This window comes from Vulpes lagopus, chromosome 7, assembly GCF_018345385.1.
Source record: "Vulpes lagopus strain Blue_001 chromosome 7, ASM1834538v1, whole genome shotgun sequence".
NCBI lineage: Eukaryota > Metazoa > Chordata > Mammalia > Carnivora > Canidae > Vulpes > Vulpes lagopus.
The window spans coordinates 65,036,116-65,061,660 of record NC_054830.1 but is presented as its reverse complement, the minus strand read 5'-3'; the positions used below and the strand labels follow the sequence as shown (position 1 = coordinate 65,061,660).

The following is a 25,545-nucleotide window of genomic DNA, read 5'->3' as shown; positions in this document are numbered from 1 at the left end:
AACGCGCTCGGGAGTCTGGCCCTCAGCCCGCGCCCAGCGAGGTTTCCTACGGTCGCGTTAATGTTTGGAGTTTCGTGTCCATCATAAAACTAACACGCATACAAGGCGACTTAATTCGGCAGAAAATCACAAAGACGGCTGGGGTCGCCCGGCGGGGGTGGGGGGTCGAGGGGCGGGGCGGGGCGGGGCGGGGGAGGTCGCGGGGTCCGGGGTGCGGAGCGGCGGGGAGAGGTCTCGCGGCGGGGTTGGGGGTCGTGAGGCGGAGGGGGGGGTGGAGCGGGGGGGGGGGGTCGCGGGGACGGGTTGGGGGCACGGGGCGGGAGGGGGGAGTGGAGCGGGGGGGGGGGCCGCGGGGCGGGGTTGGGGGGCGCGGGGCGGGGGTGGGTGTGTGGAGCGGGGGGGGCCGCGGGGCGGGGTTGGGGGAGCGGGGCCGGGGGGTGTGGAGCAGGGAGGGGCCGCGGGGAGAAGTTGGGGGCGCGAGGCTGGGGGGGTATGGAGCGGGGGGGGGGCCGCGGGGAGGACTTGGGGGCGCGGGGCTGGGGGTGTGTGGAGCGGGGGGGGCCGCGGGGCGGGGTTGGGGGGCGCGGGGCCGGGGGCGCGGAGCGGGGCGGGGCCGGGGGGCGCGGCCGGGGCTCGGGGCGGGCGGGCGGGCAGGAAGCGGGGCGGCGGGCGCGCGGGGCCGCCCGTCGGGGCCGGGGCCGGGGCCGGGGCCGGGGGCGGGGTCGGGGAGGCCCCGCCCCGCGGTCACCTGCGGCAGGTGGAGCGCGCGGCGCGGGGCGCTCGGCCATGTCTGCGGGGAGCGCGGGGCCGGGGCCGGGGCCGGGGCCGGGGCCGGGGCCGGGGCCGGGGCCGCTGTGCCCGGAGCACGGCCAGGCCCTGGGCTGGTTCTGCTGCTCCGAGCGACGGCCCGTGTGCGCCGGCTGCGCGGGGCTGGGCGGCCGCTGCCGGGGCCACCGCATCCGCCGGGCGGAGGAGCGCGCGGAAGAGCTGCGGGTGAGCGGGCGGGGTCGCCGGAAGGCGGGGGCCCGAGGAGGGTCCGAGGGGGGCCGAGGGGGGGGCCCGGGGGGGGCCCCGGGGGCAGCGCCGAGAGGGAGGCGGCGGGCCCGGGCGGCCGGGGCGGGAGCGCAGGCTCGGCGGTGGCCGCGGCTCGGAACGAGGCGGTTAAGGGTGTGGCCTGTGGTGGAGTCGCCGAGACGTGAGTTCGAATCCCGCCTCCTCCCCACCTCCCTGCGAGTCCCCTGAGTCTAAGCCTCAGTGTGCGGGTGTGAGGGAAATAACAGCGCGAGTTTATTGGGGCCGCGGTGCCAGAGACCTAAGATAATGGGTGGGATGCTCCCTAGTCCCTCCGCTCCTGTCGGGGTGAGAGCCGGGCGGCCTTGGTGGCCGGGGACAGCGTGTGCCCCGCGCCCCGCCCTGGTGGAGCTGACCTGAGCTCAAAGCGGGCCTCCTCCCTCCTCGGCGCTGGGCTCGAGGCCCCTCCCCTCGTCCACCCTCCAGGCTTCCTGCTGAGCTCGTTTCTTTGCCCTTCCTGCGTTGGCCTAGACTGGACCCCAAGCGGGTTCCCCCTGGGTAAACGGCGGGGGCGGGGCGGATCCCGGGAGGTTCCTGCTGGACTCTTCACCTGGAGCTTCTCCCCACCTCCACTGCAGGTTAGCTCCAAGCTGCTCACCTTCTTCACTGCTCACCCCAGGTCTGCTGAGACTGGGGAGTCAGAGTCACCCTGGGTCTCCCTCCTTCCACCCTAGTGGCCCCTGGGGGTTTCCTTGCAATTTGATTAAGCCCCAAAGGTTGGGGAAACCCAGGTGCTCTGCCCACCTGTGAGCCCCGAGGGCTCGGCCTGGGGACTCAGACCGAGGGGTAGTAAACGCACCTGACTGGCCAGGAGGGGTTCACTTACTCAGTGACACCTGAAAGCTCCTGGTTGGCTCTCCTTGTCACCACTATCCATCATCAACAGTGAGGATGAAAATAAACTTGGATAATGTGGTGTAATAAACTTGCATCATGGGTGGAAGCTTTGCCAGCATCAAAGCACCCCAGTATCTATCGTCTCATTCCATCCAGACTTCTGAAGTTACATCCTACCTACGTTTTGAGCAAACTAAGGCCTGAACCGGCCTGAACTCCTCCAAGGTTTCTAATATTCAGGAGCTGGACCAAGGGAGTCATCGATTTGGCCAGAGAAAACGACCTTTTTGCTTCGGTGGAGGGAGGAAGTGGTGCTATTGGGCGTGAGAATTCAATAAAAACCTTAAAAAAAATTGCCATCCGAGCAGAATCTTAGTGGAGGGGGGTGAAGGCTGGGGCAGGGTGGCAGGCCTGGGGCTTGATTTGGAACACAGTCTGCCCAGGGTGCCTTCTCTGGCCCCTCCTGAGGCCCTAAGCACATTCATCTCCTTTGCCTACAGGGAAGGGTTTATTGCCTTCTCTCCCCTTAATTTTGAGTATATTATGGCATTTACACACTCTTTCTGCTCTCTGTCCAGCCAGCAAAGAGATTTTGCCCCAGGGCAAGATGGTTTCTTAACTGGGCACCAACAACACCCATTCAACCAAGTCCTTCATACCTTCTGGGTTCTCATCCTGTAGCTTTGCGGAAGCTAGCTTAGTTTCCTTAGTCCGATGGTGTGTGGAGATCGCAGCTTCCTCACAGCCAGCTCAGTTCTTTCACTTAGCATTTGGACCAGCGAAGTGCCAGACTAATTCCTGACTGTGGGGTGGGAAGGATTTGCAAGGGTTGCCTAGAAGAGGAGCCGAGTCGCCTTTTGGCAGATGGAGCTGGTGCAAAGCTCAGAGAGGAAGGAGTGGAGGAGCGCTGGTTGGGAAGGAGTCCAAGTCCCTGGAGAAATAGAGTGGAAAAGCAGGGGCCTGACAAGTCACTCCTCTGTGGGCTTCAGCTTCATGTCTAAACCTCTCCCCTGCTCTCCTGTGGGATGCTCACAGCTTTGGCAGATGTGAACAACTGAATGTCTTGTGATCAAGGAAGTAGATGTTCCTTCATTCAACAAATATGTATTCAGGACCTCTGTGTGTAGGAGGAACTTTCTTCTAGGTAGTGGCCCATAGCGAACAAGCCAAAGTCATGGTGCCAGTGTTCCAGTGGTGGGGGAATGATACAAAAAAAGTAAACGAACCCATAGTATGCAGGCAGAGAGTGATAAATGCAAGGGAGTAAAATGAGCAGAGTAGGGAATGGGGTGTGCAGTGGTCAGGAAGGGCTGAAGTGCTTCAGGAAGCACTTCTGAAGAGGTGACCCTGAATAGAGTAGGGGAGGGAACTGGTATATATGTAGATTTACCCAGATATATATCTGAGAAGACTGCTGGACCCAGAAGAAGCAACAGGTGCAAAGACGCTATTGTCAGGACAAGTTGGTGTGTTTACGGAACAGAAGGAGGCCATTGTGGAGAGTGCTAGGAGGTGACATTGGAGCAACAGAGTCCCCATCAGACAGGAAAGCCACTGGACAGTTTTGAGCCAGGCCATGACCTGACCTAATTTCCTTACACAAGGTGACAGTGGCTAACTGTGGAGGCTGAGCCCAGTTAGGAGGCTCTAGTTGGGCTCCTATGAGAGAGCTAGTGACCATCTGAGTAGAATAGCAAGAGTGGAGGTGACCAGAAGTGGCCAGAGGGGAGAGAGAGAGACTTTGGAGTCAGGGCTGATAGGACTCACTGAGAGATTATAGATATATGCCAGTTTGGAGAGTAACTCGTGGGGTTTTTGTTGGGGTAAGGAGGTTGATGATTGCTGGTGCTGTTTAATGAGTGGGGATAACTTCGGGAAAGGCAATTTGAGAAGCCGTGTTCTTCTGCTCAGGTGTGGAGAGCCAGGGAGCTGGGTCAGAAGGAATGCTGAGAGCTTACGCAGGAAAGTGATTACGATGATGGGCCTCGGATTTCAGGATAAGGAGGGAAATGAGGCCACAAAGTGGGTGATGGACACTGAAAGGTGTTAAGACTAATGTATTGGTGGCTTCAACTAGGCTAAAGAATGGCTGGACTGGAGGGGCGCCTGGGTGGCTCAGTCGGTTAAGCTTCCTACTCTTGGTTTCGCCTCAGGTCGTGATCTCAGGGTTGTGGGATTGAGCCCTGTGTTGGGCGTGCTCAGCGTGGAATCTGCTTGGGAGTCTCCCTCCCTCTGCCATTCATGCGTTCTCTCTCAAATATTTTTTTTAAAAAAAGAGACTTACTGGGACCCCTGGGTGGCTCAGCGGTTGAGCATCTGCCTTTGGCTCAGGGCATGATCCTGGGGTCTGGGATCCCTGCAGGGAGCCTGCTTAACCCTCTGCCTATGTCTCTCTCTCTCTCTCTCTGTATTTCTCATGAGTAAATAAAATCTTTTTAAAAATTAAAAAAAAGACTTGTTGGACTGGAAAATCTAGAGTAAGTAATCTGGAAGGATGAAAGTGGTGGGCATGGTGTGGAAGCCTTGAAATGAAGATTTTGGAGGTGGTACGGTTTTCAGTAATAACAAGGTCTCAGATGTGACTGTGGGCGCAAGTGGCTGAGGTGGGTGCAAGGGAAGTAGCTGAGGTAGATGCAAGGGAATGGGGGAAAATCATTGGGGATTAGAGTGAATGGATCCACATGGATCAAGATGCCATGGATGTCATTTGTATTTTGCAGAACAAGATTGTGGACCAGTGTGAGAGGCTGCAGTTACAGAGTGCCAGCATCACCAAGTATGTGGCTGAAGTCCTGCCAGGGAAGAACCAGAGAGCAGTGGTAGGTGGTTCTCCTTCCCCTCTGCTCTGGACCCCTCCTAGGATAAGACTCCAGCCTTAGCATGGGCCCGTCTAGGATCCCTTCCCAACCTCGCAGACTCACTGTGCCACTAGCGAAGCTGGATGCCCAAGGAAGGTTTCCTATCTCTCCGAGCCATGGGTTTACCATCCGGGCAGAGAGGACTCTTCCCAGTACCACACTGGGGCAAATACTGGGAAAATGACTTTCTTGGAGAACAGGATCAGGAAGGGTAGCATTCTTCCGCCATCTAAGTATTTTGTGGTCAGCCCCCACGTTCTAAAGTAACCTATGGACTTTTTTTTTTCCTTTTTTTTTTTTTTTAATTTTTATTTATTTATGATAGTCACAGAGAGAGAGAGAGAGGCAGAGACACAGGCAGAGGGGGAAGCAGGCTCCATGCACCGGGAGCCCGACGTGGGATTCGATCCCAGGTCTCCGGGATCGGGCCCTGGGCCAAAGGCAGGCGCTAAACCGCTGGCGCCACCCAGGGATCCCTAACCTATGGACTTTTACATGGAGTGTCCTTTATGACCATCTTATGCAGTAGGTGGCGGTAACTTACCTGTTTACAGACAGGAAATGGGTCACCTAGAGGTTTATTGACCTGCCCACGGTTCACAGCCTCCTGCCAGAGGCAGTTCCAGGACCTGGATCTTCTGACTCCCAGGCCAGTGCTCCTACTGCTACTCCCCACTGCTGAGCCTTTATTCACTTGTCCCCATCGTCACTGCTACATTGTCACTTTTAAGTATGCCCCTCATGGGTAAGGGCTTTGAATTTCTTTCTGTACCTCCCCTCCTTCCTTCCTCAACATGTCCAGTGGAGCAGGCTTGGCATGGTCTTAGTCAAGGTTCTTTTTTATTTTTTATTTTTATTTTTTTTATTCATGAGAGACAGAAAGAGACACAGGCAGAGGGAGAAGCAGACTCCTCGCAGGGAGCCCGATGTGGGACTCGATCCCAGGACCCCAGGATCACACCCTGAGCCAAAGGCAGACACTCAACCACTGAGCCACCGAGGCGTCCCAGTCAAGATTCTTTTGAGTGTGTAAAAGGAAACTCAGTTGAACTAGTTTGAGCAAAACAGGGCATTTCCTGGCGGGATACAGTAGCCTCTCAGAACCTAAAAGGGATGAGAACCAGGAAAGAAGAAGCTGCTAGGAGGCCAGGCAGCTATTCTGTGTCCAGTTCTGCTTCTCTTAGCATGATGGTTCTTCTCTCTTTCACCCATTTTCTTCATCCTTTTTATTTTCTTGTCTTGACCGCACTGGCCAGGACCTTAGTACAATGTTGAATAGAAGCTCACGTAGCAGACACTGACTTCAAGGGGTATATTCACAACATTTAACCATTTCTGTATTTATTTAACAAATCTATGGAGCACCCACCACCTGCCCAAGTACCATTGTTTTATATACTAGAGATTCCACAGTAAACAAAACATAGGAAAATTCCTGTTTTCTTGAAACTTATGTGGTGTAAGGGGGTAGGACAATAACAATTAAATACATGCTATGTCAAAAGGTGAGAAGTGCTATGGAGATGTTTAACACAGAAAGGAGGACCTTCTTTGTTGAGAACGGGGGTTGCAATTGCATATGCTCTGATCAGAAATGACCTAATTAAGTATTGATATTTGCACAACATTTACAGAAGGTGAGGGAATCTGGGGGAAGAGTTCTAGGAAGAGGGAATGGCAAGTGCAGAGGCCCTAAGGTGGAAGCATACCTGACACGTTGGAGGAGCAGCAAGGAGGCCTATGAGGCTGAAGTAGAGTAAACAGGTGAGAAAGCAATAGGAAGTGAAGTCAGAGAGGCAGGGGGTCGGGGAAGCTAGATAGCATCATCACTGGACGCATGGGGACTTTGCCTTTTGTTTGAGTGAGGTGGGAAGTCTCTAGAAATTTCTAAGCAGACTAAGATGATATGACCTAAGATTAAAAAGAACACCGGTTACTGTTTGAGAAGTGACCATAGGCCACAAAGGCAAAAGCAGGGAGACCAATTAGGAAGCTGGCATAATAATCCAGGTGAAAGACAAGAGTGGTTTGGACATGAGTGAAAAGTGTCTGGATTCTATGTCTATTATGAAGGGAGAGACACTAGGATATGCTGATGGACTGGATGTAGGCAAGAGAGAAAGGTAGGAGTGGGGAGGAATAACTCGTAACCATTTTTCTTTCTTAAATATTTTGATTTGAGAGCTGGAAGGATGAGGCAATCACTTACCAAGGCGGGGAAGGACCACGTGCAGGGATCCAAGGACCAAGCTCTAGGGCACCTCAACAGTTAACCGTTAAGGAGATAGAAGAGAGAGTGGTACCTGGCTGGCTCAGTTGGAGGAGCATGTGACTCTTGATCTCAGGGTCATGAGTTGGAACCCCATGTTGGGTTTAGCGATTACATAAATAAAATTAGGGAGAAGAAGAAGATGGGGGAAGAGGAGGAAGAGAAGGAAGAGGAAAATGAAGATAGAATCAGGAAAGTCAACCAAGAAGGAGCAATGAATGAGATAGGAGTCAAACTAAGAGTGTTGTGTCCAGGGATCCCTGGGTGGCGCAGCGGTTTGGCGCCTGCCTTTGGCCCAGGGCGCGATCCTGGAGACCCGGGATCGAATCCCACATCGGGCTCCCGGTGCATGGAGCCTGCTTCTCCCTCTGCCTGTGTCTCTGCCTCTCTCTCTCTCTCTCTCTCTCTCTCTCTGTGACTATCATAAATAAATAAAGATTAAAAAAAAAAAAAAAAAAAAAAACAAGAGTGTTGTGTCCACACAATAGGTTTTCCAGGAGGTGGGATGTCACGTGTTGCAGAGAGGTCAAGTAAGGTCAGAAACGAGAGTGGGCCATTGGATTTAGTAACAGGTTCATCACTGGAGTTCGTGACAAGAGGTGTTTTGTAGAGTGGTGGAGTAGAAGCCTGATGGGAGCGGGTTTCAGAGAGAACAGAATTGTAATTTGGGCACAGACAACACTTGAGGAGCTTTGCTGTAAGAAGGGGGCTGAGAAATGGGATAATAGTAGAGGGGGATATGGGATCAAGATGGTATTTTATTTTGAAGATGGGAGAAATTACTCTGCTGATAGGAATTGTCTGGTAGAGAGGGAGAAATTAATGGTGCAGGAAAAAGGGGGAGAGACAGGTCCAGCAGCGGGGGATGGGATCTAGTAAACAAATGGAGACTTAGCCATAGGTAAGAGCCTGAGCGTTCACAGGAACGGGGAAGGTGGAGTATATGGGCACAGGTGCAGGTAGATGGGTAGGTGGTGGCAGAGCTTACGTAAATTCTCTGCTGACTGCTTCCATTTTCCTTTATTAATCATGTTTACTCTGAGAACATTAATCATGTTTACTCTAAGAACATTAATCATGTTCTTAATGCTGCCATTTGTCGGTTTATACATCTGCTTTGTCCCCCATCAACCTGTTAACATCGTAATACGTTAATAAGAGTTTCTAATGCTAAACCATCCTGAATTCCTAGGGAAAACCAACTAAACTTGATCGTAGGTATTTTTTTTCAACTTTAAATGTTGAGGTAGTTGTAGATTCACATACTGTTGTAAGAATTAATCATATGGCCATATCCCCTATGCCCTTCATCCAGTTCCCCCCAATGGTAACATGTTGCCTAACTGTAGTACAATGTCATGACCAGGACACTGGCATCGATACAACCCAGCTTATTCATATTTCACTGATTTTACACGCATTTGTGTGTGTGTATTTAGTTCTGTGTAGTTTTATCTTGTGTATAGATTCATGTGACTTCTCCCACAAGCAAGGTACAGAACAGTTCTATCGTAAGGATCCCTTGTGCTACCTACCCTTTTATCACCCAGCCCTTCCTCTCCTTCCCTTTGTATCATCGTTACACAAAATTTCTGAGTTTGGATTTATAAGTTTTTGTGTGTGTGTTTTTTTTAAGGGTTATGTCTGTACTCAGGCATGAGATTAGCCTATGAGTTTCATTTCTTGCATAGTCCTCATCAGATTTTGGTATTGAGGTTATATAAACCCTATTCAATGAATTGGGAACTCTCTATTTTCACTGGAGGAATTTGTATTAAGACTGGAATTATTTGTGCCTTAAATATGTGCTAACACCTGCTATAAAACTGTGGGCCTGCTATTATTTGTTTAGGTAGTTTTTTATTTTAAGATTTTATTTATTTATGCATGAGAGATACAGAGAGAGAGAGAGAGACAGAGACAGAGACATAGTCAGAGGGAGAGCAGGCTCCATGCATGGAGCCGGAGGTGGGACTCAATCCCTGTACCCATGATCACGCCCTGAGTCAAAGGCAGGTGCTCAACCGCTGAGCCACCCAGGTGACCCAGTAGTTCTTAATCTTGATTAAAGTTGCCACTAGTTTGTCTGTTTTATTAGTATTTTCAAAAACCAGCTTGTAGTATTTTGATCCTATCATTTTTTTTAAGTTTATTTTTTGTAGTGATCTTTATAACCAGCGTAGGGCTCGAACTGAACACTGAGATCAAGAGTCACATGGTGTTCTGACTGAGCCAGCCAGGCGCCCCTCTTTTGTATCTTTAAAAAAGAAAAATAATCTCATTTTTTATTTCCTCTTAGCTTTATAATTTTTCCTTCTAATTTTTTATATATTCCGTTGTTATTTAATTCCCTTAGCTGAGCACAGTCTATTAATTTTAGCCTGTCTTCTTTCTTGAGGTCAACATTTAAGTCCTATATTTCCTTCTAGGTATTGCTTAGAGGTAGCTCTCACAAATCTGATGGCAGACATTTCATTCTGAATGAAATGTCCATTATGATTTGTTCTTTTACTATGTGTTATTAGAAATCGGTTTTTAAATCTCTGAATGTATGGTTTTACTTTTAAAATTATCATCGTTATTTTTTTCCACTAATTTTTTTAATATTTATTTATTTATTTATTTATTTATTTATTTATTTATTTATTTATTCACTCATTCATTCATTCACTCATTCATTCATTCAGAGAGAGCAAGAGAGAGGCAGAGACCCAGGCAGAGGGAGAAGCAGGCTCCATGCAGGAAGCCCGACGTGGGACTTGATCCCGGGTCTCCAGGATCACACCCCGGGCTGTAGGCGGCTCTAAACCACTGTGCCACCGGGGCTGCCTTTTCCACTAATTTCTAATCTAACTTCATTGTAGTCTGCCTATCAGTTGTTAAAAATTTGTTGAGACTTGCTCTATGCCCTAAAACATGGTCACTTTGGTAAATGTTTCACATTCAGATCTTCTCTATAGTTACTATTTTTTTTATCTGCCAGATTTACTGACTGCTGGCAAGGGGCAATTATAGTTTTATATCATGCTGTGGATTTGTCTATTTTTCTGTATAATTCTGTCTTTACTGGGCTCTTAGGTTTAGAGGAGTAGAAAATTCTAAAATAAACCACAAGCCACTTTCAGGACAATAGAGTCTCAGCTGTCGATCACACTGGTTTTTAGTTTCTTTTCTACTTTTTGACCCCAGGGGATTTCCTTTACTTAGCTGCCAGAGCAGCTTCACTTTTAAAAGGATGCTTTGGGCTATTTTCCCAGCTTCTGTGTTTTGTCTTAGGACAGCATTTAGTTTTTTCTGGCATATCTTTGGGAAGGGAAATTTTTTTTTCTCTCTGCTATTTTCTGGGAATGAGTCAAGAAATGTGTTAAATTGATTACAGTCTTCTAGCGAGAGACTGACTATGTGATGCATGTTGGTCCAGGGTCTGTTCTTGGTCCTGATGGCATACACAGTACACAAGTGGCTCCCCCTGTGGGCAAGGCAGCAAGGGGCGATAGAACAATAGCTAATGCTGCTGAACACTTAACCTGCTAAGCTTTGTTCTGTTTACTTTGTATGTATTAACTCATTTAATCTTCCACTATAACCTCACGAGATAGGTACTTTATTATCCTCATTTAACAGATTAGAAAACTGGGGCACCGGGGTGGCTCAGTCAGTTAAACGTCTGCCTTCAGCTCAGGTCATGATCCTAAAGTCCTGGGATTGAACCCCACGTCAGGCTCCTTGCTCAGCAGGGAGTCTGCTCTCCCTCTCGCTCTGCCTGCCGCTCTCCCTGCTTGTGCTCTCTCTCTCTTATAAATAAATAAATCTAAAAACAAAACAAAACAAAACAAAAACAGATTAGAACACTGAGGCATAGGGAAGATCAGTAATGTGCTCAACATCCTGCAGATAGTAAGTGGATCGGCTAAGATTTTAAACCTAGGCTCTGTCTCTAAAGCCTCATTCCCTAACTAGTGTGTTATGCTGGCTCAGGGAAAACTGAAGATGGAGCCAGAACTCCTAGGTTCACTTAGGCCATTCACTCTCTTCCTCTGCACTGGGCAAATTGTGGGTCTCAGTTTTTCCTGTGAAGCGGGAGTCATTATCCCCATGCACGGTGCAGAACAGGTCTGCACAGCAGGACATAGAGAAAACTGCTGGCTATCCATGACTTTCTGGCATGAAGGAGACTGTTCTACTTCTTCTCACTTGTCTGGCAAGAGTGCAGGTGTTTCATGCAACCTTTGGGGATGATTGATTGTCCGGTGGCATTGGTGGAAAGGGAATAAATAGTATTGAACTGAGAGTCAAGAGAACTGGGTTCTAGTCCCAGCTCTGTCACTGACTTGGCCTGTGAGTGCTACCAAGAGATTTTGGACTTAGTCAGAAGAGACTTTTCCCTCAGTCATTCAGCAAATATTTGAGTACCTACTGTGTGCCAGACCCTTGCTAATTACTAGGAGATCCATATTAGTTTCATTAGAGAATTGATTTCATTCCTCTTGGCATGAATAAGAATCCTACCACGGAAGCCATTGGAATGGACAGATTTAGGGAAAAATGAGATTTTTTTCACTCAGACATAGTCAAAATATCAACTGGGCTACTACTGTTGGTGTGGATTCTGTTGATGGGGATGCCCTCGTGGGCCCTTTTGCTCTACAATTCTATAGTTCTCTGACCTCGGTGCCTTGGCCTTGGAATTCTCCACTGTGAAATGATTGATTCTAGTTGATCTCTAGACCATGCCCCGCTCTTCCATTCTGTGATCCTACCTCTATGGGATATGACCTAGATGAGATGTCTGGATCTCATATTTCTTGACCCTAAACCATATTTGGGAACTCTAAGGTCAAGCACTGTTTCTTCCATTACTTTGCCCATGGCAGACATTACCAATCAATCCCAGCACTCTTTCCCACGGAGCCTGAATTCTCTTAATCTTGACTGGGGCTTTGCTAGAACCCGATTCCTTGTGTTATCCCTCATCAGAGCACAGCCAGCGCAGCACGGGAACTGGTCATCCAGAGGCTAGGTGTGGTGAGGAGTCTGTGTGAGAGTGAGGAACAGCGTTTGCTGGAACAGGTGCATGGCGAAGAGGAGCGGGCCCACCAGAGTATCCTGACACAGCGAGTACACTGGACTGAGGCGCTGCAGAAGCTTGACACCATTCGGACCAGCCTGGTGGACATGATCACCCATCTGGATGACCTCCAGCTGATTGTAAGTCGGGCAGGGGTGAGGACACACCCAGTGGACCCAGATACGCCCAAAATCTAAAACACCAAGAATGATTATTGGTAAGAGTTGGGTGGATATGGATAATCTGGAGCAGGAATGAGGCAAGGACATAAAATCATATGGAATTTTTTTATCAGAATACTGATAAGTATTCTTTTAATAGTGAGCAAATATTAACTGAGTGTCTACTATGTGCTTTTGTGCCATGGGCTGGAGTTACAGGGCATAGCTGTTAATATCTTATGAAGGAGATGAATACATAATCTAATAATGGAAGGTTACATCCTCTGGTCGAGGACATCACTGGGAGCTAGAGACCCCACAATCCAGGCTTGTGGGTGGCAGGGTGGGTATCCTGGATGAAGTAACTTCGAAGCTGGTGCCTGAAAGATAAAGAGGAACAGCTCATTAAATGAAGTGGAGAGGCAGAGAGAGGGTGCAGAAGCGTGCAGAGGGAGGACACTGACCAGGGGTCCTTATTCTTACCACCCAGAAACCACCATGGGTAATATTTTGGTACATATCCCTGCAGAGTACTTTATATAGAGCTGCAGATACGTGCAGTTTAACGGGACAGTCTGATGTTGGAGTAAATATGCCAAGCAGAGAAATCAGAATGTGGAACAACCCAGCTGTTCCCCTGTAGTTCAAGTAGGGCAGTTCCCTTCGCTGCCCTAAATTATGCATTCATTTAGTCACAGTTTCCATGGACAGAGCACATTGTGTCCCAAACACTGGGACGGTCACAAGAGAAGATTCAGGAAGAGTCCCAGCCATCCAGGAGCTGGCAGCCTTGGGGTGGGGGCAGTGAAGTGTTGGTAGATGTGTACTTGTCCTAAAGTGCAGTTTAAGGAAACAGAGGATGCCCCAGGGCACAGGAGACAGTGATTCATGCCAAATGCGTGGTGGGGACTGTGTGTGAAGAAGAACCCAGATAGTAGCTTCATTTTGGATTTTTTTTTTTTTTCATTTTGGATCTTAAAGCAGGAATAGGATGCTTTATTTTAGAGTCTGTCCACGTAGCACCCTCCATGCCAGTTGGAAATATCCAAGTCTTGACCACCTGCTGAGTTAGTGGTACCAAGCCTGACTCTGTTTTCTTTTCTTACAGCAGAAGGAGCAGGAGATTTTTGAAAGGTGAGTATGGCCCCGTCATTTCCCTGGGCAGTCATGGAAACCATTGCCCGCCAGCCTGTAACTAGTCTGTTGCCTTGAGGCCTTGCTGCTCCCGGGAGGAAGCCCAAGGCATGCGGCTGAGTGGCTACCCTGGAGCCATGCTCCCTGGACAGGGGTCTTCCCGCACCAACTTGGAGAACTGCTTAAATAGTGGGGAAGGGGAGTGAAATCAGCACTTAGCAACCAGAGGCTGGCCAAGGGCTTTCTAGAATGTTATCCTGTTGGAGTGTTTTATATCCCCCATCTAAGGATGAAAATACTGAGGCTCAGGGGCACCTGGGTGGCTCAGCTGGGTAAGCATCTGCCTCCCGCTCAGGTCATGACCTTAGGGTGGTGGGATCGAGCCCCTGCATCAGGGCTCTCCCGCTCCCCCTGCCTGTGCTCTCTCTCATTCTGTCAAATAAATAAGCAAAATCTATGAAAGAAAGAAAATACTGAGGCTCGAAGAGGGGTGGGGACTTGCCTATGCCCCAGAGTTGGGGCATGGACCCACACCCGACACCTGTCCCACCACTGTCTCCTCTGCCTCAGTTCCCCCTTTCTCGGATGAAAGAATCTTGGAAACTTAAATCTAGTTACCACTCAAAATTTGCATTTTAATGAAGCAATAAGAAAAGCATTTAACCAGGCTTTCCGTGGGTCCTGAAGGGCTGAGAGCCAAGAGCCCTAGGAAGTGGCCAAGAGGATGTGATTTGCCAGGCAAAGAAATTAAATCCTTACATCTTCTTTGAGAGACTTCAGAGCTGTACCTGAGGAGCACAACCCATTCTTCTTACTTATTTTTTATATTTAAATTTCAACAGTAATACATGTGTATGCGAGAAAGAGAAAAAAGATGCCACCTATATAAAACCATTTAAAATTTAGAATGTCTTGGGGTGCCTGGCTGGCTCATTTAGTAGAGCATGTGTAACTTGATATCAGGATTGTGAATTTAAGACCCACATTGGGCATAGAGATTACTTTTTTTTTTAGTTTCTCCATCACACCTTTCTAACACTATTCTTGGAGGTGATCAGTTTTAACAGTCAGATGTGTATCCTGTGGACTTTCCTCTGTAAAGTCCTAGGAGAGTACATCTGGGCTTGTCTACCTCTAAAGATACGTATTTTTTTTTTTTTTTTAACACAGTTGGGATTGTTTTAAAACTTGCTGTTCTATACCTTATCAAGGTCTCGGGCAGCTCTGGTGGCGCAGCGGTTTGGCGCCGCCTGCAGCCTGGGTGTGATCCTGGAGACCGGGGATCAAGTCCCACATCGGGCTCCCTGCATGGAGCCTGCTTCTCCCTCTGTCTGTGTCTCTGCCTCTCTCTGTGTGTCTATGATAAATAAAAATCTTAAAAAAAAAAAAAATGTATCAAGGTCTCTTGGAATCTCTCCCTGTCAGTATGTATAGATTTACCTCACTCTCCAGCAAGTCTGTAAAGTCTCCCCCAGTATGGATGCCCCCCAACTTTATTTTCCGGTCTCCTTTCCTCTTTCTCTTTTACCTTCTTCATCTTTCTCTAAAACCATCCTGTCGGGATCCCTGGGTGGCACAGCGGTTTGGCGCCTGCCTTTGGCCCAGGGCACGATCCTGGAGACCCGGGATCGAATCCCACGTCGGGCTCCCGGTGCATGGAGCCTGCTTCTCCCTCTGCCTGTGTCTCTGCCTCCCTATCTCTCTCTCTCTCTCTCTCTCTGTGACTACCATAAATAAATAAAAAAAAAATTAAAAAAAATAAATAAATAAAACCATCCTGTCTTCAATTTCAAGCTGCTCAGATTTTTGAAGGAAAAAGGTTGATCTTTAATTTTTTTTTTCTTTGCAACATTTCAAATATAGGGAAAAGTTGTGAAATAGTATAAGGTGCTTTGCCTGAAAATCCTAACTGGTAGTAATTTGCCACATCTGCTCTCTTTCTTGGTTTGTTTGTCTCTTCCTTTCTGTCTAACAAGTGAATATACGGCACTTATTTTTTACTGACCTCTTTGAGACCAAGTTGCAGAAAGTAAGACCTTGTATGTCTAAATGCTTCAGCATCTTTCTCTCAAGAACAAAGACCATCTCTTCCATAACTACAGTGTCACTATTAAGCTCTGGAAATTTAATGCTGGTATAATACTATTATCTAATATACAGTCTATATCAAATGTTGCTAATTGTGCCCCAAACATTCTTTTCTTTTTCTTTTTTTAAGATTTTATTTATTTATTAATGAGAGACACAGAGAGAGGCAGAGAGAGAAGCAGGCCCCACGCAGGATCCTGACGCGGGACTCGATCCCGGAACTCTGGGATCACGTCCCGAGCAGAAGGCAGACGCTCAACCACTGAGCCACCCAGATGTCCCTGCCCCAAACATTCTTAACAGGGTTTGCTGTGTTTTGTGTTTCCTGATTCATCTGGTCCTTTAATCTGGAATTGTTCCTTAGCCTTTTAAAACAACCATAACAACAAAATACTTTTGAAGAGTATAGGCCAGTTTTATAGACTATCCCTCAGTTTGGATATATCTGCCGTGCTCACATCCACGGCCGGGCTCAGCTCTGGCTGCCACGGCAACAGGTCCTGCTGCCCGGAGCGGACATTCTGATCCCAGCCAGGGCCCTGCTGTACCCCAGCCCCATTGCACTGCCACTCCTTTGGGATCACGAGTTTTCCCCTTGGAACCATGAGGCGCTGGACCAGCTGGCTGTCTAGACTCTAGTGTCTATGCCTGGCCTCCGATTTGCCTTGGGTTGGCTCAGCACTGCTGACATGGGCTCCTCTTTCCTCCCCACCTGATGGCTGGGGCTCCTCCAGCCCCACCTTCGGTGCTTGGAGAAGATGCAACAGACCCTCTCTTGTCCTGACCACAAAGAGCCTTTGTTACCAGAGCCTGTTCTCAGCTTTTCTAGGGCTCTGTTCACCTTGCTCTTCCCAAGCCAGGATACTGACAGTCTTTCAAAGGAGCTTGCACCCATGAGCTGTGCCCTACTCTCTGCTCCTTCATTATGGGCAGAGCCAGGAGATTTGGGGAAGAGAATGTGCTCTCAGAACTGCTGCCTAGATCTCAAAGCCATCTTCAGGGTCAGAGGTGGTGGGAGAGCTCTTTCTCAGAAACTAGTTCAGAGACCCACAAAGCTCCTTAGCGAACCCTTACTTTGCCCTACACCCTCTTGATTATTTTCATTTTAGGTCAAGGGCAAACTTATGTTGAATAGTGCCTGGACTCCAGACTGGATTTGTTGTTTTTGCGTGGAGGCAGCACTTGAACCCAGCTCCTCTTTTTTGCTGAGTGCTTTCTCTGAATTTCTCTTTTTTCCTGTCAAATGGGATAACAGCTATTTCCCAGGTTAGAGCAAAGATGACATGAGATTCTATACAGAAAACTGGGAGCCCCATAACCTACATTCTTAATAAATAGTAATTCTCCCCTCCTGGGCATGCTCTATTCCCATATTCCCTCCAGCCAAACCCAGTGCCCCTGTGGAGAGGTAACTATTGGGAGCAAAGCACTAGAACTAATTTATGGTTGGGGGTGATAACTGATAGTCCCTTCTTGTGGGATCCCTCAAGGGTCTTGCATTTTAAGAGCAGAGGAGTGGCTGTACCTTCTGACCAAAGCAATAGGTTATGCTGTAGTAAGTTTTGTTTGTTTTTAAAGATTTTATTTATTTATTCATGAGAGACACAGAGAGGCAGAGACACAGGCAGAGGAAGAAGTAGGCTCCATGCAGGGAGCCTGATGTGGGACTCGATCTCAGGACCCTGGGACCCTGGGAACCCACCCTGAGTGAAAGCCGGACGCTCAACCGCTGAGCCACCCAGGTGTCCCATCTTAGTGGGGTTTTGGTTGCATCTGATGTTTGACCCAGATCCATGTCCAGAACCTTCCTGAATTTCTGTTTTATTTATTTTTTTTTTTTTTTCCACAAGGACCGAGGAGGCAGAGGGCATTCTGGATCCTCAGGAGTCGGACAAGTTAAACTTTAATGAGAAGTGCATTCGGAGCCCACTACTTACCCAACTCTGGCTGACAGCAGTTCTCGGGTCCCTCTCAGGTTAGAAGCTATTAGAGCCTAGCACCAGTTGGCACAACTGGGCTGTTGGCTGGCTGGCTGGGTTTTGCTGCTGGGGTCACACTGGGAACCAGAGCATCTGGCATGGTAGCTTAAGCAATGAGTGATGCTAGATGCGGGCTTGTCAATGAGGCCAAGGTTTTGGACAGGCCTGGGGTGGCTGGGTCAGATCCTTCTCATTTCCAGACCAACCTGCTCCGTTGGGTCTAAGAAAAATCTGGTTCCTGTAAGTCACATCTCTGTGAGTCACAGCTTAGTATTATCTCTTGGAAACCTAGTTTCTCTTTAAGAAGATATAATTGAAAAAAAAAAAAAAAAAAAAAAAAAAAAAAGAAGATATAATTGATGGCCAACCGGAGAGTGTCTGGAGCGAGAATTGAGCTGCCTGGATTTGCCTCACTTACTTAACATTGACTCAGGCGACTGTAGCCTGGCCTTGTGCTGCACGCTAAGGCCACAGAGGTGAATGGGACACGGTCTTCACCCTGCAGGAATTCCCACTTAGTGCCGAAGTTCTCCAAGCCAGATCCTCCAAACTAGGTGGATCCCCCAAACTGTCTTCCTAGTTGTGACGCTTTTGCACAATTCACAGAGAGTTAGGTTAATGGATTGAAGTTTTCCTCAATTTTAACTCTCCTCCCTTGCGTGTTAGCCTTAAATCTTTAGTACAAGCTATAGCTTGTCTGCTCTAGATTCTATTATCGGAGAGTGCCAGCAGTCCCGTTTAGTTCCTTGTTGGAAAGGATGCATCTGACGCTTCCTAGCTCCCAGGACATATCTGATCTGGAGGCCACAGATAGGCCCATCTGGAGTACACTCTGATCAGTGCTGGATGCTGGATCTTCATTTTGCCCCGTCACCAACGAGGTGTGTGACTTTGGGCAACTTGCTTGTCCTCTCTGGGCCTCATTTGTAGATGGGGGTCTTGGACTAATGATAACTATTGTTACCATGACCACAATTTATCGAGCGTTTTCATGGTAGGCACTTGATATGTATCATCTCATTTGGTCCTCATGTTCGCCCTATAATAAGACCTGTTAGTCCCCATTTTACAGATGAGGATACCGAGGCTCAGAGAGAGTAAGTGGCTTGTCCGAGGTCACACTGCCAGTGAGTGGGGAGGAAGCCCTTTGCTGCTGGACAGGACCAGGTTAGGGCTGAGGGTGGGCCGTTGGGCAACTATGAGAATTCCTTCTGGCAGGCATGGAGGACGTGCGTATCGACGAGAGGACTGTCAGCCCCTTGCTGCAGCTGTCAGATGATCGAAGGACCCTGACCTTCAACGCCAAGAAGTCCAAGGCCTGTGCCGATGCCCCCGAGCGCTTTGACCACTGGCCCAATGCCCTCGCTGCCACCTCTTTCCAGGCTGGGCTGCACACCTGGCTGGTGCACGTCCAGAACAGTTGTGCCTATAAAGTGGGCGTGGCCTTGGGCCAGCTGCCCCGCAAGGGCTCTGGCAGCGACTCCCGGCTGGGCCACAACACCTTCTCGTGGGTCTTCTCCCGCTATGACCAGGAGTTCTGTTTCTCGCACGACGGGCAGCACGAGCCGCTGGGGCTGCTGCGTTGCCCCTCGCAGCTGGGCGTGCTCCTGGACTTGCGGGCGCAGGAGCTGCTCTTCTACGAGCCCGCCTCGGGCACGGTGCTCCACACCCACCACGCGCCCTTCCCGGGGCCCCTCTTCCCCGTCTTCGCCGTGGCCGACCAGACCATTTCCATCGTCCGCTGACCTGGGGCCAGCGGGAGCCCGGGGCTGCCCCCCACGCCTCCAGGCCACGTTCCTCTCCAGCGTCTTTCCCCCCAAATGTTGCCTCTGCCCAGTGGGCAGCTTTTAGGAGGGGTGGGGACCCGCTTCGGGGCTGCGTCCGGGCTCGGCGTCCGTGGGGAGCCTGCCGCTCCCTGGGCCTCAGCCTCCCAAACCCGCCGCGCATCTGCCCCTCTGAGGGTGTCTTGTTTACCAGTCACGGCTGCATCCAGCGCGGTGCCTGGTGCCTACTGATTGTGCAATAAATATTTCGCAAGCGCGTGGATGGATGGAAGGGTGCCCGGGCGTGTGTGGGAGGCTCTTCTCGAGAACCTTAAAGGGATTCAGGAGTCCTGCTAGGCCGCTGTTGGCCACAGGACTCTGGCCTGGGGGGCTCGGAACACTGAGGGCATCCTGTCCGCAGGGAAGTGGACTGCAACACCCCCATTGGCGGTTCTGCCTCGGGGTGGGTGGCTGGCTCAGCTGTGCACGCCTCCGTGGGAAAGGGACAACCCCCCCCCCACCTGCAACTCGTGGCCCCCCTGACATACTGTGGGGACCCGGAGGGAGGGCTTCAAGCCCGAGAGGACAGAGGCAGTAAGAGGGTCAGATTTGGGGAACAGGTATGTTATTAAAGGTTTTCAAAGACTGAGAAGTTTCTTCCATGTTCTTTGTGGCTAAATGGGCAAATCTCCCCAAGTGCCAGCTCACGTCTGAAGAGGTGCCCTTGCTAGGACGTAGAGGCCTTCCTCACCCCCCTCGGCATGCCGAGTTCAGCACGCACAGCCAAGAGAGCCCTGCCTGCTGGAACCAAGGGCGATCCCTTCCTGCTCCAGGTCCCATCACAACAGTGGTCCTCCCATTTCTGTTATTTAGGAACACAGTTCAAAGGCAATCTGACCTATAACCTCAGGCCCCGGGCTCAAAGATGGTGGCCAAAGCCGTCCCCACTCGTATGCTTATTTACTTGAAACACCGGGTTGGGGACGCCTGGGTGGCTCAGCGGTTGAGCGTCTGCCTTCGGCTCAGGGTGTGATCCTGGGGTCCGGGGATCGAGTCCTGCACGGGTCTCCCTGCAGGGAGCCTACTTCTCCCTCTGCCTGTATCTCTGCCTCTCTCTGTGACTCTTGTGAATAAATAACATCTATTTTTAAAAAAATGAAAAAGAAACACTGGGTTGATCAAATGCAGTCCACAGATTGAATGGCAGCCTTTTTGGTTGAGGTGACTTCTAGGGCCCTTTGCAGCTCTGAGACCACAGCTCACAGCCCACATCCTGTCTGATAACTCGGGAATTAATGTCATAATATCACCCGGCCTTGGCACCAAGTCCAAGGAAGACAGACCCGGGAGACGCTTGGCCAAGGTGAGAAGAGCCTCCCTCGCCTCATATGGGCACCATCTCTGCCCAGAAACCTGAATCAAAGCCAACCTTTTCTACATGGCACCTGAAGCACCCCCTCCCCTCCCCACGCCATGCTCCCCAACTCCCAGTCCAACTCCCACTCTTTAACTCCCATGGCAGCCCTCAGTCCATAGTTCATGGGCCTCTTGCCAGGAATGCATGTCTTATTCCTACCCACCTAAATGTCACCGCAGTTCAGGGTCACTCCAGAGCCATCCGTGACTGTTGACACCAGAACCGAACACCCATCTATGTGCTTTTTGCCAGAGGAATCCATCCTCTGTGCCTGGCAGTGGGCAAGGAATCAAAATGTCTGGTAAATACCAAGCAGGTGGGATCCCTGGGTGGCGCAGTGGTTTGGCGCCTGCCTTTGGCCCAGGGCGTGATCCTGGAGACCCGGGATCGAGTCCCATATCGGGCTCCCGGTGCATGGAGCCTGCTTCTCCCTCTGCCTGTGTCTCTGCCTCTCTCTCTCTCTGTGACTATCATAAGTAAATAAAAATTAAAAAAAAAAAAATACCAAGCAGGTGTAAGAAGACAGGAGTGGGAAGGAGGAGAGGCAGGGAGGGATGTGGATTTTTTTTTTTTTTTTTTAAGATTTATTTATTCAGGAGAAGACAGAGAGGTAGACACAGGCAGTGGGAGAAGTAGGCTCCATGCAGGGAGCCCGATGCGGGACTCGATCCCAGGACCCTGAGATCATGCCCTGAGCCGAAGTCAACTGCTCATCCCCTGAGCCACCCAGGCATCCCGGGACATGGAATTTTTAAAAACCCAGGCTACTTCACTCTCCGGTGATTCCCACCACGTTTGTTACCCTCCTGCCACCGCAGCTCTGGTCCCTGTGCTACCTCCATGCTAACACCTTGACCGGGGTGCCTTTCAAGACTGGCTTCCTTTAGAACACCTCCCCTGTTTTCCCAGGATCGCCACTGCACTATGTCCCAAGGGACACAGCTCTCTCCCTGCAACTTCCTGGTCAAGCCAAAGGCTTTGGAGTCAGGCAACCTCAATAGGAACCCTGGCTCTCTCAGGTACTAGCTGTGACCTCAGGCAGGCTGCTTAACTTCTGAGTCTCTCATTGGTAAAGTGGCGGTCCCACTACCTCCGCCCATTAGGTAGCTTTGAGGGTTATATGGGCATACGAGGGACTAAGGCATGGCAAGCATGAATGCACAGTTCCTTCTCATGATGTAATTATGGTGCTCCTTGCCTAAAATCCTGTTTATACTGTACAGTCCTAGAGGACATGTCCCTACAGCACAGCTTAGCACCCTAATTTTCCAAACTAAGCTCATCCGATCTCCTGCTTCCCAGAGAGTTGAGAGGCTTCAGAGCCTGACTGAGGGGCTCTACAACCTGTTTCAACCCTAGCAGTTTCTTGCTTTTGCTGTTTTGCATGTTGGGGTTCCAGTAAGGTCTCCAACAAAAGGGCCCTGATGCTAAAACAAAGTTTGAAGTCAGGTCATCTGGGTGGCTCAGCTGGTTAAGCGTCTGTCTGCCTTCAGCTCAAGCCATGATCCTGGTTTCCTGGGTTAGGGCCCTGAGTCAGGCTCCCTGCTCAGCAGGCAGTTGGCTTCTCCCCCTCCCCTGGCTCATGCTCGCTCTCTCTCACACTGTCTCAAATAAATAAAATCTTCAAAAAAAAGTTTGAAAGTGCCTGGGTTTGGGGATCCCTGGGTGGCGCAGCGGTTTGGCGCCTGCCTTTGGCCCAGGGCGCGATCCTGGAAACCCGGGATCGAATCCCACGTCAGGCTCCCAGTGCATGGAGCCTGCTTCTCCCTCTGCCTTTATCTCTGCCTCTCTCTATCTCTCTGTGACTATCATAAATAAATAAAAATTTTAAAAATATATATATATTAGAAAGTGCCTGGGTTTGAAGCTAGTTGGGCCTTCAGTGATTCTTGAGGTGAGGGGGGTGGGGAAGACACAGGTATGAACAAACCACCTCAGAGACATGGCACAGGGCTCAAAGTCCTGCATTTTACTGTTTTATAGTCAGAATGCATTTGGACGCTGCAGAGAGAGGGGGCAAAGGCCAGATCTCAGGAAGGAAGGGGCTCTCTTATCTCCAGCATTTGCTGGGGCCCTTCCCTCATCAGACTCAAAGTTCCAGAGCTGAGCCCTCTAGGCGGTCAAGGGCAGGCAGGAGATGGGACAGTGAGGGGAGGAGGCGTTCTTGGGGTACAGAACACTTGATTGCAGAATCCAAAGGCTCTGGGCCAAACAGCAGGAAGCTGTGCATACCTACATCCTGTGCCCCTTTATAATCACAGAGATAACTGTCCCCAATATGGGCTGCTCCTGCCGGTTCCACTTGAGCAAGCCGCAAGGCCTCATGGAAAATACGGGGATCAGGCTTGGGCCAGCCAGCAGCCTCAGAGGTCAGCACAAAGTCAAAGTGTTCCCGCAGACCAAGACCTGTCAGGATGTCCTCTAGTCGCCGGTCGAAATTAGAGACCACTGCCAGCCTCAGACCTCGCTTCCGGCACCCTCTCAGGGTGGCCTCGGCCCCCTCCAACAACTGCCACGTGCAGGGCTTACTGAAGTCTTCATACAGCTGGTCAGCGATGGGGGCCACAGCCTGGGCATCTCGAACACCTGCTAGGTAGAAGGTCTGTAAGACCACATCCAGCCACCACCGGCGGGAGGTGAGGCCTTGGCTCAGGCCGTAGTTCGGGAAGCTGTGGCTCTGAGTCCTGTATGCCTGCGTGAAGGCTTGTCCCAGAGCGGCGGCCTCCACCTCCAGTCCGCGGGCCCGAGCCTTGGCGGCATATTCCTCTCCCACAGAGTGGCGGAACCTGAGCAGTGTGTCTTTCACGTCCCACGTCAGCAGTCGTATCGGTAGCCGACGCCCCATGGCCCTGTAGGACGGAGGCAAATCCGCCCCAAGTCTGCCAGAGGCTAAAGAGAAACTGAGCTGGACAAGACCCCCTCCACAACCTGAAGGTCTTCTCTTTCCAGGCCTCGTGGGTCACAGCAGAAGATCCTGGAACGAGACGGCAGTGACGTGGAAGTTCAGGCCTTGGACTCAAAGATAGATTAGGTTTAAAATCTGGCACTGCCCACTCACTACTTACTACTGTGTGACCCTCGGAGTGTCACTCTCTGAATCTCTGTCTCCTAATGGAAGAGGAGCCCAGCGTCCCAACCTCACAAGATTGTTACAGCAAATGAGATCATCCATTCATTCCACAAATTTCCGGGCCCCTCCTGTGTGCTAGATGCTAGGGAATAGGAAAGATTTCCAGCCCTCCTGGCATTTACAGGCATTAAAGAAGAGGAGACACAGATATTAGACAAAGAACTATACAAACACGGAAGTATAACAGAGTCAGCATGTACCATAAGGATATAAACCCAGGAATCCCACCTAATTTGTGCTGAACTTCCTAAGTAAGTCAAGTTTCAGTGGGGATCTGAAGAATGACTATGTGGGAAATGGAGGTGGTTAAATGTTGGCACTGGAGACAGCAAGTGCAATGGCCCAGAGGTAGGTCAATGGCAAGGTGGCTGCTTTGGGTAAACCAGGGCCGTGTAGGTCAAGGTAAGGAAACAATTATGATGGCTATTACTATTGTTAGCAACGCCAAAGACACAGGGTCCCTGCAGGCCACGTGACAGACCTCTGGTTCATCAGGGAAGACGGAGCCAGGGGGTGCAGATACTTGCCTAAGGTGAGTCAGTGGCACAGCCAGCACCAGAACCCAAACTTCCAGACTGGCCAGTGCTCCCTTCCACTGCATCATGCTCAGGCGAATTTGGACTTTAAAACCATCTCATTTCGGTGAATTGGAACAGCACAGGGCCAAAGGCAGACAGAGCGGCCAGGTCCTGTCTCTAAGCCTCTCTGAGCCCCATTTTCATCTTTACTGGAGGTAACAAGGTCTGCCTAGGTGCAGAGCCAACGAAAGGACTGCTCCTGACTCGATGCACAGGAAACAAGTCCTGAGCCTGTTGTCCAGCTTCTTGCCCCCCACGGTTGATTCCAGACTATCCAAGGCTGTCTAGCTGAAACCCAGAGTGCAGAGGACCGCCAAGGTGTTGCTGAGAAGTGGCTGGTGAATCTGGGGCAAGCCGCAGGGGAAGCCTATCAAGGAGCCCTCCAAAGACCCTCTCACCTTCCTGGTGGGCGGAGCGAGGCCCAGTGAGGGGCGGGAACTCGCCCAAAGCCACGCAAGGGAGTCAACTGCCCGGCACAGCTAAAATACAACAGGGACCTCTGGCTCCCGACCCACAGCGTTCTCCACGTCTGGAAGCCTGGGCTGAGGCCTCTGGGCTGCAGGCCGGAACTGCTCGGGCCACTCCTCACCTGCAGGGCTCGATGGCGACAAGGTCCAGGTAGCCGGCGTTAGAGCGAAACCTCTGCAGCTGCCGTCCGCAGCGTGACCTTGGGCGTCACGAGGCTGTGGCCGGGCTCCGGGGGCCTCTTCCCAGCTCCAGGGGGCTCCGACCGCCCGGCGCCGACCCCTGGGTCCGGACCCAGCTGACCTGCAGGCCAGCAGCTCAGAGGAGGCCGCAGGAGCCGCACACCCGCTCCGGAGAGGCGCGCAGGCGCCCAGCCGCCCGCGGAGCCGGCGCCCGGACCTCATCCTAACCCCGCCCCGTCCTAGCCCCTCCCCTCCCTCACCCTAGCCACGCCCCTCTCTGAGCCCCGCCCCATCACAGCCCCGCCCCTCCCGGCGCCCCGCCCTCATCCTAGCCCCGCTCCCGGCACCCCGCCCCCGTCCTAGCCCCGCCCCTTCGGCGCCCCGCCCCCGTCCTAGCCCCGCCCTCGTCCTAGCCACGCCCCCTCGGCGCCCCGCCCTCATCCTAGCCACGCCCCCGGCGCCCCTGAGCGAAGTCCTCTGGGTTCCCGCCCGCGGCGCCCTAGGTCACCCGCCTTCCCGGCCCTTTCCGCCTCCCTCTTGGCCCG

General features: G+C 51.0%; 2 protein-coding genes across 3 annotated transcripts; one reads left to right on the top strand and one right to left on the bottom strand.

Moving 5' to 3' along the window:
- Window positions 1-741: 741 nt before the first annotated feature.
- On the top strand, window positions 742-19,877 carry BSPRY (B-box and SPRY domain containing). 2 transcript variants are annotated; one of them, XM_041764289.1, is made up of 6 exons: window positions 742-993; window positions 4,629-4,727; window positions 12,106-12,243; window positions 13,373-13,398; window positions 17,337-17,461; window positions 18,684-19,877. In XM_041764289.1, exons 1-6 carry the CDS (start codon window positions 787-789, stop codon window positions 19,208-19,210), a joined length of 1,122 nt encoding a protein of 373 aa, XP_041620223.1. In that variant the 5' UTR covers window positions 742-786; the 3' UTR covers window positions 19,211-19,877. The 2 variants fall into 2 exon arrangements, with proteins under 2 accessions (XP_041620223.1, XP_041620222.1); XM_041764288.1 differs by having other exon boundaries at window positions 743-993; window positions 12,013-12,243.
- A 2,716-nt stretch (window positions 19,878-22,593) lies between these two features.
- Window positions 22,594-25,228, bottom strand: HDHD3 (haloacid dehalogenase like hydrolase domain containing 3). The gene is made up of 2 exons (XM_041764290.1): window positions 24,943-25,228; window positions 22,594-23,619 (listed from the first exon to the last, which is right to left on the bottom strand). Exon 2 carries the CDS (start codon window positions 23,488-23,490, stop codon window positions 22,735-22,737), a length of 756 nt encoding a protein of 251 aa, XP_041620224.1. The 5' UTR covers window positions 23,491-23,619; window positions 24,943-25,228; the 3' UTR covers window positions 22,594-22,734.
- Window positions 25,229-25,545: the final 317 nt, after the last annotated feature.

Coding starts and splice junctions, on each gene's coding strand:
- BSPRY (XM_041764288.1), top strand. CDS start 787: ATGTCTGCGGGGAGCGCGGGGCCGGGGCCGGGGCCGGGGCCGGGGCCG. Junction 994..4,628: donor AGCGCGCGGAAGAGCTGCGG/GTGAGCGGGCGG, acceptor TGTATTTTGCAG/AACAAGATTGTGGACCAGTG. Junction 12,244..13,372: donor TGGATGACCTCCAGCTGATT/GTAAGTCGGGCA, acceptor CTTTTCTTACAG/CAGAAGGAGCAGGAGATTTT.
- HDHD3 (XM_041764290.1), bottom strand. CDS start 23,490: ATGGGGCGTCGGCTACCGATACGACTGCTGACGTGGGACGTGAAAGAC.